Raw genomic sequence first — 21240 nt, forward strand, 5'->3', positions numbered from 1 at the left:
TATTATTATTATTATTATTATTATTATTATTATTATTATTATTATTCAGAAGATGAACCCTATTCATATGGAACAAGCCCACCAGCACAGGGGCCACTGACTTGAAATTCAAGCTTCCAAAGAATATTATGTTTATGTGGAAGGCGTAACAGAAGGGTATTATCATTAAAGTTAGGGAACTGATTGAGTTTAATGTAGAATAAAAAAAACCTAATGGAAAAGAGCAGAGGAATAAAAGATAATCAACACGTCAGTAAAAGATATGCAGCAATAGGGCCACGTACCTAAATTAAGTCAACTTTGTAACACGAACAAACTGAATGGTTTTGAATTCATATCTATTTTATTTCTTTAAAAGTCAGTTGGAAACTCTTACGAACGTAGTCAACAGGCTATGATAAACCAAAGTAGGCTAGGAAGGGATATCAGCCTGTAGAGAGAGAGAGACAAGTTAAAGGAAAAGGTAATAAATAAATAAATGAGAGACGAGATAATAAAACCTTACACCTGAATTTCAGATGCCAGTTGCAATGAGCTGGAATGAATTTTCTCCATCCTTAAATATTTTGAGATCAGAAGACACCAAAATGAGTAAAATAAGTGAAATAATTTGGATATTTGATTAGAAATAAGCCAATTTTGAAAACAAGCTGCAATTAAGCTTTTGGCATCAGACAGATACCCCAGCACCAACTAAGCAGTGCCCACTGATGTCCCGGTCAAGGACAGAACTGGGCGTGGTTCCTCTGCCTCCCCCGCCGTCCCATCGGAGGGCATGGGTGGAGCTTCTGAAGGAGAGGAAGAAGTAGGTAGGGAGGTTTGCTCTGAGGGAGGTTGTTTTTAAGGTTAGAAGGCTAACCGGAGCGAGAGAGAGAGAGAAAGAAAGAGAGAGGATGGCCGGCTGCTATAAAAGCTATGACAATCCTGACCTGAGACCACAGTTGTCTTACGAACTCGCAACCGGCATCATGAAGTTCACCGTAAGTCAGGTTCCTTTTGGGAGTCGAGAGGTCTCATTCAGTCTCTCGGTTCACTGATTGGTTAGTTTAGTTTACAACGAAACAGCGTCGCAAAGGTTGTGGTGACCTACGGCGAAAAATAATCTTACTATATTTCCCGAAACAGTTCCTATCGAATTAATCTTAACGAAAGTAATTTCATCAATTTTGTTGTGGAATTGATATCACTTATCTTCTTATTTCTTTCAAACGGAATTTGATTTACTCATTTAAAATATTTTCTTCTGTTTACAATGTGATAAAGGTTGAATTACAATCCGTTGATCGTCGGTTTCAGAATTACTTTTAGATTGCTTGATAATTAACACGTATGGATTTATGCGCTTCAAACTATATTTACAGTAATAGTCGTTTTTTAATATATTAATAGTATTGTCTATATTATTATTAATAATATTAATAGCCACTATTAACTTCACTATCACTACAGTTATAAAAAAACACTATTATAATGATTAAAATTATCAATTAATGCTTTATTATTATTATTACTATTATTATTATCATTATTTTTTATTGTAATAGCCTCTATTAATTACACTATCATTACCGTTTATAAAAAAACACCATTATAATGATTAGAAAAATCAATTAATGCTTTATTATTATTATTATTATTATTATTATTATTATTATTATTATTATTATTATATTATTATTATTATTATTATTATTAACTTCACTATCATTACAGTCTATAAAAAAAACTATTATAACCATTAAAATAATCAATAAATGGTGAGAAACTTTAATATCACCATCAATAACTGCTGATAACTTAAACTATCACTATCAGTCATACCTATCAACTTCACCATCAACTTCACTATCATCAGCTGATCGTTCTCCTGGGCCTTGCTGCCTTCGTCGCTGCTCGACCCGACTCAGTATTCACCGTCGATGCCGACGATATTCAACACGAACAGGACGTGGATGACGATGGCGTTCACGGGTCATACAGGTATGAACCTCTCTCTCTCTCTCTCTCTCTCTCTCTCTCAGTTTCATAAAATACTGTATTTTTAGAACTGGTGTATTTGTTACTCAGGTATAAACTCTCTCTCTCTCTCTCTCTCTCTCTCTCTCTCTCTCTCTCTCTCTCTGTTTGATTAAATATCATATTTGTGGAATTGTGTATTTGTTACTCAGGTATAACCTGTCTGTCTGTCTGTCTGTCTGTCTGTCTCTCTTTCTCTCTCTCAGTTTGACTGAATTCTGTATTTTTCTATCTGTCTGTCTGTCTGTCTGTCTGTCTCTCTCTCTCTCTCTCTCTCTCTCTCAGTTTGATTGAATACCGCATTTGTGGAACTGTGTAGTAATTGTTACTCAGGTATAACTCTCTCTCTCTCTCTCTCTCTCTCTCTCTCTCTCTCTAAGTTCAGTGGACTTGTATCTATGTGTACCTGAGTATATTTGCCTCAGTTATAACCTCTAAATTATAATTCTCTCTCTCTCTCTCTCTCTCTCTCTCTCTCTCTCTCTCTCTCAGTTCAGTGAAATGATATCTATATTAACTTAGAATAATTTTTTTCATGTATAACTCTCTCTCTCTCTCTGTCTCTCACTTTCTCTCTCTCTCTCTATCTCTCCCTCTCTCTCTCTCACTTCAATGAGATAGAATCTACGTGCACCTGATAACTTCTGCCTCAGGTATATCCCCGCCTCTCTCTCTCTCTCTCTCTCTCTCTCTCTCTCTCTCTCTTTCCTTCAGTTCAACAGAATCTAAGTGCACCTGAATAGTTTCTCTCTCTCTCTCTCTCTCTCTCTCTCTCTCTCTCAAGTGAAATCACATCTCTGATATAAACTCGAAATCATTTAATAAGCCAAAACGCCCCCTTTTTATTGATGTTAAAATATCACACCACATTATAACATCACCCTCATTCAACATTCACTTCCCCTTCGCAGCTGGACTTCTCCCGAAGGCGTCGATTACTTCGTCAGGTACGTCGCCGACGAGGACGGCTTCCGCGTCGTTGAATCCAACGCCGTGCCCGCCAGCGCCGACGGCGTCAGTGCCAACGGCCAGCAGGGATCCTTCACCTCCTTCGAAGAAGATGACGACAAGTAAACAAACCGAAACCTTTGACTCTTCTTCTTCTTGGATTTTCAATTTGGAATCTGGGTCGATTCTGCTGTAATCTCATCCTTTCCTTTTTTGCTTTCTCTATGATTCTCTTGTGATCCGTCTTGTTCTTCTTCCTCCTCCTCCTCCACCTCCTCATCCTTCTCCTCTTCCTCTCCTCCTCCTCCTCCTCCGCCTCCCCCTTCTTCTCCTCCTCCTCCCCCTACGAAGAAGATGACAAGTAAACAAACCGATGCTGATTCTTCTTCTTCTTGGATTTTCACTTTTCGAATCTGAGTCGATTTTCACGTTGCAGATTAATACCTTTTGCTTTCTTCTTATTATTATTATTCTTCTTCTTCTTCTTCCAAATGAGATCCTGGAATCTCACCGATTGCTCAACAACGATGCTACGTCTTCTCGTAGGACGACTGACTCTTATTTTGTAAATATTTATTGTCTTAGAATTAATTTATAAACGAGCGAAACCGAAAACATAACAGTTCCCCGAGTCATTCATTTCGTTTTCTTTCTTCCCTGTGTGAGTGAGTGTGTGTCCTTTTGGTCCTTCGTTTTTGGGCGTCCTGAGTGGGTAGTATTCTATAGCCCATAATATCCTGAGGCTTTGGTAAGGCGCAAAGAATTGGTGTGTCCTTGCAGTGGGTTATGATTCTTTGTTGGAAAGGATAGGGTGATGAGAAGCTGTCCTTGTGGTGAGAAATGTTTAGTAATTGGACACTCCATCCCATAAATGAATAAGTCGAGAAATAAAAATAATAGATTAATTGATAAATATATAATAACTATATAATAAATAAATAACATATATATCAATAATTTTATAAATATCATAAGGAAATAGATGTAATAAAATAATAGGCAAATAAATAGATAAATGATAAAAAAAATAACTAAACTGATATATATATATATATATAATATATATATATATATAATATATATATATTATATATCATATGTAAATAATGTAATAAAATAATAAATAAATAAATAAATAGATAAATAATAAAAATAACTAAAACTTATATATATATATATATATTATGTATATATATATTTTATATCAATAATAAATCATTAAGTGAATATATAAATCAATATAAAGATAAAGGAATAAATAAATAACTACAGAAACTGAACATATGAATAAGCTATTTACTTTTATAAGGGTAATATATCATATATTATATTATATATATATATATGTATATATACATCTATATATATATTATAATATATTTATATTATATATATATATATTTATATTAGATATATATACTCTATATTAATTATATACAACTAATTTGCAAAATTAGTTGTATATATATATATATACAATGCAACGTAACTTAATGTGATGATATAAGCACGTTTGACATTGCAGAGTAAATGAAATATGCCATTCATTCTTCAGTAACATATATACAATAATAAATAAGTAAATAAATATTGAAGTCCACTATTCTATCTTTGCTGGTAGGACGGGTATAAATTTTTCGTAACCTAGTACTAACGTCTCGTCTTAAAAGTAAAAAAAGAAAAAGATAAAAAAAAAGCAAAAAATAAAAGTAATCTCCGTTATCTTACACTTTCCCTTGAGATTGCTGTAAGTTGCCGGCCTCAAATGTTTTCTCCAATCTGATTTTGTACGGTTTCTTGAGAAGCATAATCGTCCGTGGATGTCGATTGAAAACAGAGGTGAGAATTTCTATGTTTTGACAGTTCTCAAACGTCATGTTCATTTCGACAGTTCACGACCAATAGTGGATGTCCACAGTCTGTCTGTCTGTCTGTCTCACTCTCTCTCTATCTATCTATTTATCTATCTATCTGTTTTACACATCCTTGCATATACACAGACACACAAACACAAGCGCACATTTTATCATACAGGGTGTCCATAAAGTCCCAGTACCGTTATCAGTATTTTTTGCTTGTAATGGTACTGGGGCTTTCTGGACACCCTGTATATATATATAGTATATATATATATATATATATATATATATATATATATATATATATATATATATATATATATAATATAGATATATGTATTATATATGCATATCTATATATATATATATATATATATATATATATATATATATATATATATATATATATATATATACATATATATATAATATATATATATATATCTATATATATATATATATATATATATATATACATATATAATCATTATACACAAACATAAAGTTGCCAGTGCTTAACAAATAGATATTTATGAAGGTTAACAGATTCAAGCTGCTAAATTTTGCAGGTCAGTCACCCAGAACAAACACAGAAAGCCAAACTCGATGGGTGTAAACCAAAAGGTTCCAACTTCCAATTGCACAATTTGAGGCGGTGATGAGAAACACCACTTTTTATCGAGTTTCATTTTTTTGTTCCAAACGTGTTTCATACTGAGTCGATCACCTAAAATGATTGCATAGACACCATATGGATACTTTGACTTTGATTAAATCTTTATTATATTTTTCCTAATTGCTCAATTATTTTGTTTTATCGTTATTTAATTCTCCTTTGGCTTCAAAACGTCAAACTAGTTTTGCATAGATCTTGCAAAGGTTTTTTTCACTGACGCTTTGAGATATGATCGCCACTGCTGACGTGAGACCAGTTATTTCTCTCTCTCTCTCTCTCTCTCTCTCTCTCTCTCTCTCTTCGATCTAACTAAAAAAAACAGGTTCCAAAGATTGATAACTTAGGCAATGCCAAATGATGAATCAGATAAATCACTCCAGATTTTGATTCTCACTCCATACTAGTGGCCTTCGGTTGCTCTCTCTCTCTCTCTCTGTTTTTGTGGTTCCTTCTGTAAAAGTAGCCCTTCCATTTACAATGTTTATTTCCATAGTGTGGCCTAACGTACCTCTCTCTCTCTCTCTCTCTCTCTCTCTCTCTAGAGATAAGTGAGCACACCATGTCTCCTCGGATGGATTAATAAGTCTTTGAGACATCCTAATCCTTGCAACTCCTTGTAACTCTCTCTCTCTCTCTCTCTCTCTCTCTCTCTGTCTTCTGATTAAAAAAAAAGTCCACTGAAAGCAGCGTATGACAAAGGCCTTGACCGTGACCATCTCTCTCTCTCTCTCTCTCTCTCTCTCTCTCTCTCTCTTCATTTTTAGAACCTGCCAATCCACTGAGTGACTCAACAGAAAACCGCCCTCACCTGACCTCACTTAGTAAGTGAGGGTTCGTTTAGTGTCGAAATTCATTGCAAGTTCAAAGGTCATGAGACTTCTTAGGTCTGCTTGATTGGTTGGTTGCGAGGTACCTGGCGTCGCTGTTCGAGTGTTAAAAAAGATGCTAAAATCATGCTATCAAATAAAAAAGCGGACCTAAACACGCTCGTGATTACGTTTAAAAATTTATCTTATAAACGAATGATCTACTTATATGTAATGACTCAGAATGGGATCTTATATTATTAGTTTAATTAATTATTCAATTATTTATAAATTTACTAATATAGAAAATGGGATCTTGTATTATGTGTTTAATTATTAAATTATTTATGGATTTACTAATAATGTGAATCTGCATCAAACGAGGTTTATCAGTATGCTACTATTCCCATCAACAAGTACAGGAATGGCAGTCCAAAAACAGGAATGAAAAATAAAGGTCATTTTTTCCTCACCTTTTCCTATGCCATCCTCGCTTGCCTCTCTTCTCAGTTGTCCTGGAACAAAGCAGTTTGATTGTTATTATTTGTATTATAATTTCTCTTACATTTTTATTGTTGTTTCTGCACTTGATGCTATTTTTTTGTTCTTGAATTAAAAAAACTACACAAGGGACAGAGATAGCCTACTTTGAGATGATATTTAAGCCTCATCATAACAGAAATCAAATCTCAAAATACAAATTTAATATGAACCTACTTAACCTTTTAATAAAGTATTCAAATTGTCAACAAATAATGATACAAAGAGAGAGAGAGAGAGAGAGAGAGAGAGAGAAAGAGAGAGAGAGAGAGAGAGAGAGAGAGAGAGAGAGAGAGAGAGACTATACAATGTAGTACATTGTCAGACTATACAATGTAGTACAATTTTGAAAAACATTCTTCAATAAGTGATTCATTCTTTGAAATACAAAACATTCCTAGTTAGACGGCAGGAAGTATCTGACATATTACACGGTAAACGTTTCTCCACGTTTTTCGCAACAGAATTAAATTCTGTTCATTTTTTGCACCATTGTACCCTATCGCGCAGATCAGATTATATCAGAGCGAAATTCAACGGACGAGAGACAACAAGCAAAGCGGAAAAATTTAGACTTGAACCTGAAAACAGCGCGACGGAGCAATTCCAACATATATTACCTCGTTAGCTCAACCCTTATTTAATCTCGAGACGAAAGTTTAAGAAAACACGGCGTCAGTGAAGTGATAATTCTGGTATGACAGTCATTAAACAAGCTTGTTAGAAGACCAGGTATTGGGACCTCAGTTTCCCTGTTCAGAAACTGGAAATTTCGAAATTTTTCACCTTTTATCCTTAAACTTTTCATTCTGAATCAAGCTCTGATTACCTCGCGCTTATAATTTTATAGTTGTTCAGATGTGACGCAAAAACGAGATCCCATTTATAAGTACCTTGAACACACACAGCTATTCAGGGATGAACACTGGACATCTAGTAAATAGAGCAGAACTGTACAAGTGAAAGCAGGTATGTATATTACACCTTAGCTACATCAAGAGAAACTTGGACAGATTACCTTAGGAGGCTTCCTCAAAGACATCTTGGGGGAGTGGAAAAAAGAAAATAAAAATAGTTTTAAATCAAATATAATTCACCGATTTGTTTTTGGATAACAGGACAACAAGTGCCTCTAATTGCCAAAACGAGTATCTGGGGAAATTTCCTCTGACATAATGCCTGACTTTTATTTTAATGAATTTATACCTTTTAAGATCATCAAGGATTTCTGTCCCAAACACTGTTGGTGTAAGAAATTATGAGGAATTTTTGTTTTATGGTAATTTCTGAATTTTGCTTTCAGCAAAAGAACGTTTTAAACTACCTGAGATTACGTAAACAATCATTACTGTCACAGGAACATATAGCTGAATAATTATATATATATATATATATTATATATATATATATATATATATATATATATATATATATATATGTGTGTGTGTGTGTGTGTGTGTGTGTGTGTATGTATATGTATATGTGTTTATATATATATATATATATATATATATATATATATATATATATATATATATACAAACAATTACCACAGGAAAAAATAATAAGCAGAAATTCTAAACGAGCTCTTCCGTCCTGAGATAATATCTCTCATTAAAGGACGAAAGCCCTCGGCTAGAATTTCTGCCTATTATTTTTTTCCTGTGGCATTCGCTTACATCATGAAGTCACGTGCATCTACTGTGATTTTTTATGCATATATAATATAATGTGATGCAATATAATATAAGCGTAACCTTTAAACTTCATGATTTGCATACGAGAAACAAATCATATCCCAATTTATTTTCCTTGCAATAAAAAAAAACTTTCATAAGACCAAAGGGGAATTTCCCACCCAAACCTCACGACTTACCGAAACTCGTCCGCCTCAGAGAGAGAGAGAGAGAGAGAGAGAGAGAGAGAGGGGATTTCTTCCGGTTACCTTATACCCTCGGGGCCTTCGTCAAAAGGGCAGGTGTCCTTAGAGGTGAGTTACTCCAGAGGCCAGGCATGTCAGCTCACAGCAGGTCAGGGTGTGAATGCCGGTGTCTCAAGGTGGGTATGGGGCCAACGTGATGGCCCAGGGGTGAAAAGGCGAGAAATATTTAAAGGACTTGTTGTTCTCCTCGGAGGTAGAGGCAGGTTAGGAAGGGCCAGTCATGTAGTGAGGGAGATAATACTTTTGATTGATTTGATCATTGGTGAAGATTCAAGGTTGGCAACTCATTAAACTGGTGTCTTCATAGAAGCCAGTTGTTTAAAAGACGGTTTGATTCATTGGAAAGGAAGTGGTTGTCTAGTAAGATTAATTTAAAGGTATGATATGGAAATTTTTTAATACTTGATCACTGATGAATATTAGTTATACTGATGTTTTCTTAGAAGGGGAATTATTGAAAAAATGGTTTCTTTAATTTGGAAGGTAGTGGCTGTCTTTGAAGATTAATTAGAGTATGATATGGAATTTTTTTTAATACGTGATCACGGATGAATATTAATTATACTACTTTTTTCTTAGAAAGGGAATGATTGAAAAAATGGTTTAATTAATTGAAAAGGAAGTGGTTGTCTAGTAAGATTAATTAAAGAGTATGATATGGAATTTTTTTCTAATAACTTGATCACTGATGAATATCAATTATACTGACTTTTTTTTCTTAAAAGGGGAATTATTGAAAAGACGCTTTAATTAATTAGAAAGGAAGTGGTTGTCTAGTGAGATTAATTAAAGAGTATGATATGGAAATTTTTATTATAACTTGATAACTGATGATATCAATTATACTGATGTTTTCTTAGAAGGAAAATGAATGAAAAAATTGTTTAATTAATTGGAAAGGAAGTGGTTGTCTAGTACGTTTAATTAAAGAGTATGATATGGAATTTTTTCCAATAACTTGATCACTGATGAATATTCAAGGTAGGTAATTAATCATACTGATGTTTTCGTAAAGGGGCAATTATTGAAAAGATGGCTTAATTAATTAGGAAGGTCTGCAACAATTAATTATAGGGTATATGAGAAATTTATTTGCAAGGTTTAATTAATTGGGAAGGTATTGGTTGTCTTTGAAGATTAATTAATGGTATATGATATGGGAAATGTGTTTTTTCATTGAATAACTGGTTCATAGTCAAGGTGATAAGACTTGTGTTTTTTTAATCATATAGACAGATATTTATACAGATTTGCTTAATAAACTACTATACATAACAGGTATGCAGTCCTATTTATTTAATTCTTTCTGCTAAAGGTAGGCTCCACTTTGGAGGGTGGCCGATTCGTAAAAAGATATTTTGTTCCAAAAATACCACTAATCAAGACAGGCTTAATGGAAATTTTCAGGACATTATTAGCAACTATAATAATGCCATATTCCTTCCATGTAAGTTTTATCATCCTAACCAGGGAAAATTAATGGATTTTTATGAAAAAAAAGAATGTGGAAAAAATTTGACCAAATTTCCCCGGGCCCCTTCGTTACTGGGAAGGTTTTTATTTTGGGTGATTGGTGAGAAACAACTACAAGTCTTGAAATAGAAATTCGGTTCTGACAGAAGAATGTTGGGTATATCCAACCTGGAAACATGCACAAAAAAAAATTATCAAAAAATAGGAACAGGTAAATTAAGCACGTTTATAACAAAAAAAAAGAAGCAGACAAAACCTTTCGTAAGTTCAGCGAAAGCCCCGCCGAAAAAATCAGAACTGTAGCTAGGAAAGAAATTATTCAGGAAAAATTCAAAATCTCGATTTTAGGGACAAAACCTTTTGAGGAGTTTGTAGTTTTATTATGTCCACTTGAATAGCCTAAAACATGCTAAAAATTAATATTATTTAGGAAACAATGCAAAGAAACCCCCTCCCCCCTTTTTTTTTGGGGGGGGGGGCCGGGGGGTTTCTTTGAATTGTCCCTAAATAATATAACCCCATTTTTAAGATGTTTTTTTTAAGGCTAATTCAAGTGGACATAATAACTACAAACTCTCAAAAAGGTTTTGGTCCCTAAATCGAGATTTGAATTTTTGCCTGAAATATTTTCCTTTCCTAAGCTACCAAGTCTGATTTTCACGGCGGGGCTTTTCGCTGAACTTACCTGAAAGTTGTTTGTCCTCTTTTTTTTTGGTTATAACGTTGCTTATTTAACTTTGTTGCTATTTTTGATAATTTTTTTTTTGTGCATGTTCCAGGTGGGATATATCCAACATTTCTGTCAGACCGGCGAATTTCTATTCAACAGACTTTGTAGTTTCTCACCTAATCATCCTAAATAACCTTCAGTACGAGGGGCCCCGGAATTTTTTGCATTTTTTTGCACATTTTTTTTTCAATAAAATCATTAACTTTTCCCGCTGTAGGATGATTAAACCTCACAGAGAAATATGCGTTTTATTATAGTGCTAATAATGCCTGAAAATTCCCATTAGGCCTGTCTTGATTAGTGTATTTTTGGCTAAATATTTTTTAACGATTTTTTAACAAATCGGGACCCCTCCAAAGTGGAAAGCCTACCCTAATATTTTGTTATGCATAGCAACTCAGAGATTTGAAATCAGTCAGTCAAGCAATCAATAATAAAAAACGAAGGTATTGCATTCAGCAAGCAATGATTTAATTCAGTGAGTCATTGTACATATATGGATATTTTTCTGTAATACAAGAGAGAGGCTTTAGATGAATGGAATTGGGTTTTATTTAATAGATATAGTAAAGAAAACATATTGGACATTATTCTTATTCATCTCTTAAACGTAATAAATCTGTTCAAAGAGCATACTCAAATACAGCTGTAACATGTATATTATGCGTATTATATTTAATGTATATAATAATATTAACTATATATATAAATTTATTATAATATATAGTAATTGATATAAAAACTTTCCCCTTGAGGCACAATTTCTCCCAAAAGGCATCCGAATGACCCAAATAACAATATCACCTACAATTATGAAAGCCACCCTCATTATCCCGACAGTCGCGTGTCACTAAGAAGGGCACCCCAGGAAGACCTTTATCATCAACCTCAAGTTTTAATGACACCCCAATTAACGTCAGGTGGTAGCGAATGCCAAACAGGTAACCCTTAATTTCGATAAATTGACACCTTTCTTGAATATTTTGCGAGGTAATGCAGGAGCCATGGATAACTACAACCATCGGAAGTTTTTGAAATTAGGGTTAGAAGTTTCACCTGAAGGATTCTGACAAGCACTGGGCAGCTTTAAGGATTTTCGCGTGTAGGATTCGCGGGTGACTAAGAAAATATCCTTTTTCTCGAAGTCTAAATTCGTGGGTTTTTTGTAAGGGATTCATAGCTGTGGTTAGTATGGGGGACGAGAGAGGTTATTATATATTATTACATATAATAAATATATATATATAATATATATATATAATATATTATTAATATATATATTATTATATAATACTTTATTTTTATTTAATTTATAGTATATAATATATAATATATATAATAATTATTATATACGTAATGTATTCTAATATGTATGTTAATAATTATATATATATTAATATATTATATATAATATTATAATATTATATATATATTATTATATAATATACGTATATATAATATACGTATATATAATATAATATATATATTATTATATATTATATATATATGTATGGTTGTATAATACATATATATATTATAATATATATATATATATATTATATAAATAGTATAATTATTTATATATATTTATATATGTATAATTATTATAATATATAATATATAATTATATATATTAATATACATATAATATAATTATTATATACTACTATATATATTATATATTATAAATTATATATATATTAATAATAATTACATATATATATATAATTATTATATTATATATATTAATATTACTATATATATATATATTTATTATATATATATGTATATGTATATTAATATATATATGTATATATATATAATATGGTATATATATATTATATAACCTATATAAATAAATATATATATATAATATATATATATATATATATATGTAAGTATGTATGTTGTGGTGTGAATTGTTGTGTGTATTGTGGTGTTTAAGAAATAATAGCTTTATAACCATATATATTATATTATATATACATATATATAATTATTATATATTATTATATATATATATAATATATTATTTATATACTGTATAATATATATATTACATATATTATATTAATATTATATTATAATATTATATAATTATTATATATTATATATATTATTATATATATATATAAATATTTATTATATGTATATCTTTATATATGTATTATATATATTATATATATTTATATATTATAGTATATATATATAATATTGTATATATAATATATATGTTTATATATTATGTATATAATATATATTGTATATTATATATTATATATATTATAAATATATATAATATATAATATAATATAATATATGTAAGTATGTTTATGGTGTGTGTGTGATTGTGTGTATTATGTGTGTTTTAATGAAAATATAGCTTTTTTTGCAATAAATTTCATTTGCTGTATGTCCTAAGGACTATTTTCTTGGCGTTATTATTATTATTATTTATTATTAATTATTTATTATTATTATTAATTATTATTATTATTATTATTAATTTATTTCATTTTTTCACTTTTATTATTATTCTTATTATCATTAATTTATTATTATTATAAAGATACAGAACTAATACAAAAATACGGTAACAAACGATTTTTGTAGGCAGAGATTCCACCATCTACAGTCCCGTTGTAGTCCTCCTGGTTATATATAAAATTAGCCAAACCAGAAATAATATAATTTTTTATTTTTCAATATATTATTAATTATTAATATTATTATTATTGATTATTATTTATTGTATTATTATTATTATTATTATTAATTAATTAATTATTATTGTATTATTATTTTCGAAGTTCCTATCCATCAATTCTTTTATCAAACCTCAACTGTGCCTTTGTTACCAAATCTATTTGCATAAACAAGCAAAATGTATATAATCACGCATTTATATATTTATCTAGATATGTGCATGAATGTTTACGTGCGTTAATGCGGTTGTTTGAAAATAAGCTGCCATCTTGTAAACACGGACTAAATGAAATTAAATAATCTTACGTACTCGTCCTACCCTTTCTCTATGTTCTTCCATCTATGGCATTTCAATTTATCTTTCTTTCTATCTTATTTGTCCATTGCCTTTGTTTTCCATGGTGATTAATTTTTCATCTACTAGACATAAAAATAATAATAATAAATTAATAATAATAATAATAATAATAATAATAATAAAATAATAATAATAATAATAATAATAATAAATAATATAATAGAGAGAGAGAGAGAAGGAGAAGAGAGAGAGAGAGAGAGAGAGAGAAGAATGGCAGGTTGCAATGCCAACTGGAGAAGGGGATCTGAAATTCGCAATGATGGTTTTTACATTGCGAAAGCAAAAGTGACCAAGACAACGACGATGGGAGGAGGCTGTGGGAAGGTGATACCCTTTCGGGAAAGAAGGACATTCCCGAGTGGAATGTAGGTTTGCAGTCACAGATGTGAAATGGGTTCAGTATTAGAATGAATAGTAAGATTAAATGAGTTTTATATTTAGTATACTTTGGGTTGAGCATAGAATAAATAGTAAGGTTAAATGACCTTTACCGTTACTATACTCTTGAAGGTGTTAGTAGCCTCACGATTGCTTATGTAAATGATTACATAAAAATGAAAAAAAAAATATTTTTCACATCTGAGATTGCACGTTCAAATGATTAAATAGAAAACAGGAAATATTATTTGCATTTCTGAAATTCGATATGCAAATAATAATAGAATATACATATATATATATATATATATATATATATATATTATATATATATACATATATATATATATATATATATATATATATATATATATATATATATATATATATATATATATATAAAATTGCATTAAATGTAAAATGAAAAATATTATTTATATTTCTGAGATTCGATATGTAACTAATTATATATAAAAAATATATTATTTCCATTTGAAATTTCATATGCAAATGGTAAAATGAAATAATGGCAATTATTATTGGATTCGCTAAAGATTAGATAAAAAATGAGAAATAATTCTATTTGAGATTGGATTTATAGATGATGAAATGAAAATGGGAAAATATTATTGGCATTTGAGATTAAATATGTAAAAAGATTAAATAAAAAAATGAAAAACATAATTTGCATATGAGATTGCAAATGAAGATGATTAAAATTTGTATTTTTGAGATTCGATTTGAAAATAATGAAATGAAAAAAAGACAAATATTTGCACTTGAAGTTTGATATGTAAATGATTAAATGAAAAATTGAGAAGTAAATTTTGCAAATGCGTAACTATAGGTTAACAATGATGACTAGATAAGAAATCATACATAACTTTTGCAATTTCATAACTATAGTTTCATATGAAAATTTAGGGTTTAATAAAAGATAACAAAAACATGGGTTGAAAGTTAAGGTACGTTTAGGAAACAGATAAACATCTGAGATTTTGAAATACAAGAGCAACGTTGCAAAGGCGTTTTTTCTGAGGAACACTTTCGGATACCCCACAGTTTGAAAGAAAAAAAAAACATAAGAAAATATAAAATCAGTGCTATGAGACTTCCTAAAGTTTTCCATGCAGAATAAGTTACATCAACATTATTTCTTTAGTTTGTAAAAGCAGTTAAAAAAGTAGATGGATACTTGAAGTTTAATATAGCTTTCTGGTCATTAAACAAAATAATACAAGTTAATCTTCTTTTTTGTAAGTAATGAGATAGATACATCTTTTGAGATTTAAATAGGAAGGAAATCAGGAAGGCATGTATTCTTATTAATACCAAATAAGGAAGACTGCAGACTTAATATGTTCAAAATAAAAGAAATATTAAATCCCCCTCTTTTTCTTTTGGGAAAATCAGCTTAAGGAACGAAACGCAGATCTCTGAGACTTCATAAAAGAAAGGAGACTTAGTTTGCAATTTTTTTTTTTTGAGGGGGAGGGGGGACATTCTGGGTCAAGCTTTGTGAGAGAACAATGGCCTTGAGTCTTTGGTATGGGGGGAGGATGGGGGTGGGGGTGGGAGTGTCCTTCAGGCTTGGGCAGGGGGGCGGAGCCTTCCTTTTTCCCTTGAAGAGTATATATACAAAGGTGTCGGGGCAGCAGTCATCAACAGCATTCTATCCCAGGCCATCATGAAGATCACTGTAAGTGGCTTTTGTCCTTATTCGTTTGAGTAAATTGAATGTAGCAGATTCGATCGCGACAGTGGATTTATTTTACAGTTTAAAACTGTAGTGACTGTCTTATATCATCTAGACTGGATTGTAAACTTACATTTTGCGTCTTATATTATTTCGAATAGATTTGACTACAACTTAATCTCCGTGGCGTTAATGGTTCGAATATATTCTATTTTTGATTACAACTTAATACTCGTGATTTTAATGGTTCGAATATATTCCATTTAAACGTTGAATTAGTAGCTTCTTTTTCTTTCATCTAGACTCGAATGCAGCTTCATCTAGTGATAATATTATTTCATCTACGCTCGAATGCAGCTGACTTTTCATTTATAATTAAACTCACTACAAGTGAGATTTGAATTACATTTGATTCAGAGGAGAATATGATGTAGATTTAGTATTTGTCTTGATAAAATGACTATTTGTATTGCAAAAATTTTATTACATGGATGACGATGGAAATATACTTAATTTTTTTACGAATATATTTTTCTAGAAAACTTCCCATTATATATATATGTGTGTGTGTGTGTGGCGTATGTGTGTGTAATATATGTGTGTATGTATAAATATGTGTACATATGTATCTGTGTGTGCGAGTGTGCTGCAACCCCTTTCTATAACACATCTATAATTTACTATTCATTGAACCTGTAAATATCAGTGTTCACGTTGCATTTGTTACATCACGTGAATTGCAAAATTGCCCTAAAAAAGAAAAAAAAGAAAGCGGTAAAACAAAAGTAATCATTATCAAGAGAGAGAGAGAGAGAGAGAGAGAGAGAGAGAGAGAGAGGAGAGAGAGGAACAACCTTCCCGGGGAGCAGGTCACGAATCATATGATCCACACTTTTGTTTATACACGCTGCCCCTTTCTGGTTTCTCGTCTTCGTTTTCTTCTTCTTCCTCCTCTTCTCCTCCCTGGGTGACCATTGCATTTCACTTTCAAAAAAAAAGACGAGTTTTTGTCAAGCCCTTTCCTCGATCTGTTGCGCCCAGCCCCCAGATCCCCCGGCCCCCCAAAAATAGATGCTATCATACTGCAAAGGGAAGGGTCGCAATATCTGTCGTAAACTTCTTATCAGTCAGAGATCTTACGACGTCTTTAGATAAGAGTTGTAGGGAAAGCAAAATGTACAACGTCCTGGCCGCTACATGAAGTCGTGACTTGCTTTGACCTTATTGTTGCTGTTGTGGTTGTTTATTCCTGTTTTATTCCTTTTGTTGTTGTAAAAGTTGTTGTTTTTGATGGTTGTGGTGGTGGTGATGGCAATGATGTTGTGGTATATGTTGCTTGTAAGATAAAAAGCGTCTGATATGCCCAGTGTAAGTTTTACGACCTGCTTTACTGAAGTTCTCGCTGAAAAAAAAACTAACCTAATCTACCAAACTGGGTCTTTCCCTAACGGGAAGGCTTCAGAACTCACCCTTGGCAGCACTCCCTCCCTCTCTCCCTCCCTCCCTCCCTTCCTACCAAATCCAACTCACGGAGTCATACATAAAAGGTCTACTACCAGGGAAACTTCCCAACCTAACCTAGACCACTGGATCTTGATTAACAAAGGAGCGATGCGCAGACTAACCTGATATGGCCTAAGAAAGCAAATCAGTTGGATATACTAGAGCTAGGCCTATGGGCCTTACTTGAATCCAAAGCAGTAGTTCGGGATGTGGTGTCTAAACTAATTGACTATATACAAAACGCTAGGCCTATTATCTTTACCTGAGCCTTACCTTAAAGCGAATCACAAGGGCGGGATGTGGTGTTTAAGCTAATTGATTATATAATACTCAAACCGCTAGGTCTATAAGTCTTACCTTAAATTAATCAGAAGTTCGGGATGTGGTGTCTCAGCTAATCATTTATATGTACTCAAAACGCTAGGCCTATAAGCCTTACCCTAATCCGAATCTAACGCACAGGAAGTGCAGGTAGCAACGCTTCTGCGGTGATAATTTACGAAAAGCAGTAATCTCCATCGGTCAGTGAAAGCAATCTTTATTTTCACTATCATTTTCGTTACGAATTGTTTATGTTTTATGCAATCAACAGGACGTGATTTTATACTAAATATTAACGATGGAACGAAGGCTGGGGGATCTACTTCTTTCCAGCAAAAGTTAAAACACTTTCCAGTTACTGAAGGAAACTCAGGATGACTCGATCACACGCTTGAACGGCAGCTTTCATGACTGGAAACTGAAGTCAAATGCACCTGGAAAATGCTTAAAAAAAAGAAAGAAGAAAAAAAAGAGAGACTTACTTTGTAGAAAAAGTATGATTGGTCTAACTGAAAACCAAATGACCAATCAGGGTTCAACGTTATTTCCAAGAAGAACAAATTGACATTATTACCTATTTGAAAAGGTACCCACAATGCAACGCGGAAAAAAAAGCCTGTCTGGAGCGCTTAGGCAGTTCCCATGTCACAGAAATTTAAGAAAAAGTTTAGTAACAATAAATTATCTAGCCCTTGTTGTAATATATCTTTTATCATAGGGAACACACGCACACACACACACACACACACACACACACACACACACACACACACACACACACATATATATATATATATATATATATATATATATATATATATATATATATATATATATATATATATATGCAAACTCGACTCTTCCCACATATAACTAAAATGGCTTTAATTTGCCTCGAGAAAACTTTAAAAAAAAAATAGTAATAATTAATTATTTTCCTCAGATTACGTAACAAACCTTTAATCAAACATACCTTACCTAAAACCTTTTTACCATAGCTTATTCAACATTAACTTCCCGAAAGCTCTGGCAAAATAATGACCAATTATTTACCCAAGATTATATAACAAAAATATCATTAAATATACCTTACCTAAAACCTCTTTACTCTCAGATAACTCTAAATTAGCAGCCTTATGTCTTTTCCTTCAGCTCTTCGTCCTCCTCACTTTGGGCACCGTGGCCTTGGCCCGCCCGGATTCGATCTTCGACTTCGACCTGGACGACATCCACCAGGATCAGGACATCGATGACAATCGCGTGATCACTGGATCCTACAGGTGAGTTTGCTATAGTAGATTCACACCAACCGTGCATCTTCTGATGTCTAGGCCAGTCCCTTACGACGCTCCTGATTGGCTGTTGTTGATAAGCCAATCGCAAGGCTAGAAACTCACTCTCTCGAGAGAGTTCACATAGGCAGGATGTAATATGTTCCACCTCTCCTGAGGGATACTTGTGAAAGCTGTATCCCTCAGAAGAGGTGGAACATATGTGAACTCTCTCGAGAGACTGAGAGTTCCCAGCCCTGTGATTGACTTATCTACAGCCAATCAGGAGTGTCGTAAGGGACTGGTCTAGACATCAAATGCACGGGTGTTGTGAATCTACCATAGCTATTACACAATTACCCACTACCGCGTCTCTTCACCTACTTATGCTCACCTCATCAGTCTGGCCTTTGTTTTGAGATATCTCTGTTTTGGATAGCCCCCACCCCCCCTTTTTTTTTGTACAAGAAGTGCATTAAACAAAAGAGTCTCGACCATTACTCTTTGTATTTCCGTTTATCTGGTGAATCAACGAGAAATTGAATCGTTTAAGTTAAATTAATTTTATGAAGCTTTATGCTAAAAATTCTTGTGATTTAGAATTAACGCTAAACAGCCCGATTTAAGTCAGGTAATGGTATGATTTGCAGTGCTCAATAGTGCTTCCATTGTAACTTTCTCTCTCCCTCTCAAGTAGATAAATGAATTACTTAGGTACCACTATCTAGCTATAGATCGTTCAAGAACCCTTAGATTACCTTCATTCTATGACAATTATGAATAAAACCGTAGGTTCCCCCCCCCCCCCTCTCTCTCTCTCTCTGTCTCAGTCTCTCTCTAAAACAATTTTCAGTGAAACTGTTGGTTCCTCATTTTCTCTCTCTCTCTCTTTCTTTCTCTCTTTCTATCTCTCTCCCTCTCTAATAATTTTCAATGAAACTGTTTGTTCCTCTCTCTCTCTTTCTCACTTCCACCATTTTTCTCTCGCTTCCACCTTTTCTCTCTCTCGCTTCTACCAATTCTCTCTCTCCCCTCTCTCTCTCTCGCGCTCTCTCTCTCTCTCTCTCTCTCTCTCCTCTCTCTCTCTCTCTCTTTCAAGCAATTTTCAGTGAAACTGTTGGTTCCTCATTCTCTTCTCTCTATCTCTCTAACAATTATGACTGAAGCCGTTGGCTCGTCTCTCTCTCTCTCTCTCTCTATCTCTCTCTCTCTCTAAACCAGCCTTTTTAGACGCAACCTAAACAACTTACCTATTTCACATTCCATCCTCTCCCCCAGCTGGATCGCTCCCGACGGGGTGAAATACTTCGTCAGGTACGTAGCAGACGACGACGGCTACAGAGTCCTGGAGTCCAACGCCGTTCCAGCCACCGTCCTGGGCATCAGAGCCAACGGGCAGCAGGGATCCTTCCTGTCCTCCGAGGAATTCGACGATTAGGACTCCGTCCTACAACAAGAAAGAGGAGAGGGCAGGATATGTCAAGGATTTAATGTCAAATGAGACGTGGACGGAATGTATGAAGTAAACAAAAAAACTAGTCCTTTTCTTACGTCATGTTTCTTTTTCTCTTAGTTTTGTCTACTTTCTTTACTTTAAGTAATAAAGTCCTTCTTTTCTAAGTCTTCTCGATGTATAGGATATATACGAAAATGTATTAAACGCTCACCAGATTACTTCAGATCTTTGTTAACTTATTGTGTACAAACTTAATAAATATCGCAGAAAAACATCAGTTGTCTAATTTTACCCAAATCAAAATCACTTCCTCATAAGTGTTTACATTAATAAAATGTTGTTTAAATTATGTATATATATATATATATATATATATATATATATATATATATATATATATATAATTTATAAACAAATTCTCCTGTGTACAAACTTGATAAATAGCGCAGAAAAATCAGTTGTCTAATTTTACCCAAATGAAAATCACTTCCTTATAAGTGTTACATTATAAAATGTTATATATATATGTATATATATATATATATATATATATATATATAT

At 32.5% G+C, this 21240-nt stretch overlaps 2 protein-coding genes across 2 annotated transcripts; both read left to right on the forward strand.

Annotated features, from left to right (window-relative positions):
* Nucleotides 1-865: 865 nt before the first annotated feature.
* Nucleotides 866-3599, forward strand: LOC135214024 (larval cuticle protein 2-like). Its single transcript, XM_064248139.1, has 3 exons — nt 866-980; nt 1856-1980; nt 2928-3599. The coding sequence occupies exons 1-3, from the start codon at nt 894-896 to the stop codon at nt 3088-3090; spliced, it is 375 nt and encodes a 124-aa protein (XP_064104209.1). The 5' UTR covers nt 866-893; the 3' UTR covers nt 3091-3599.
* A 12490-nt stretch (nt 3600-16089) lies between these two features.
* LOC135214041 (cuticle protein 16.8-like) lies at nt 16090-20951 on the forward strand. The gene is made up of 3 exons (XM_064248158.1): nt 16090-16131; nt 19105-19232; nt 20502-20951. Exons 1-3 carry the CDS (start codon nt 16120-16122, stop codon nt 20659-20661), a joined length of 300 nt encoding a protein of 99 aa, XP_064104228.1. The 5' UTR covers nt 16090-16119; the 3' UTR covers nt 20662-20951.
* The last annotated feature ends 289 nt before the right edge of the window (nt 20952-21240 follow it).

The sequence above is a fragment of the Macrobrachium nipponense genome, chromosome 19 (genome assembly GCF_015104395.2).
Source record: "Macrobrachium nipponense isolate FS-2020 chromosome 19, ASM1510439v2, whole genome shotgun sequence".
In the NCBI taxonomy this organism is placed as follows: domain Eukaryota; kingdom Metazoa; phylum Arthropoda; class Malacostraca; order Decapoda; family Palaemonidae; genus Macrobrachium; species Macrobrachium nipponense.

Excerpts from the sequence above, each read along its gene's own strand:
- LOC135214041 (XM_064248158.1), top strand. Across the intron at positions 19,233-20,501 it reads GTGATCACTGGATCCTACAG|CTGGATCGCTCCCGACGGGG; the intron begins GTGAGTTTGCTA and ends CCTCTCCCCCAG.
- LOC135214024 (XM_064248139.1), top strand. The coding sequence starts at position 894 with ATGGCCGGCTGCTATAAAAGCTATGACAATCCTGACCTGAGACCACAG. Across the intron at positions 981-1,855 it reads CCGGCATCATGAAGTTCACC|CTGATCGTTCTCCTGGGCCT; the intron begins GTAAGTCAGGTT and ends CACTATCATCAG. Across the intron at positions 1,981-2,927 it reads GGCGTTCACGGGTCATACAG|CTGGACTTCTCCCGAAGGCG; the intron begins GTATGAACCTCT and ends TCCCCTTCGCAG.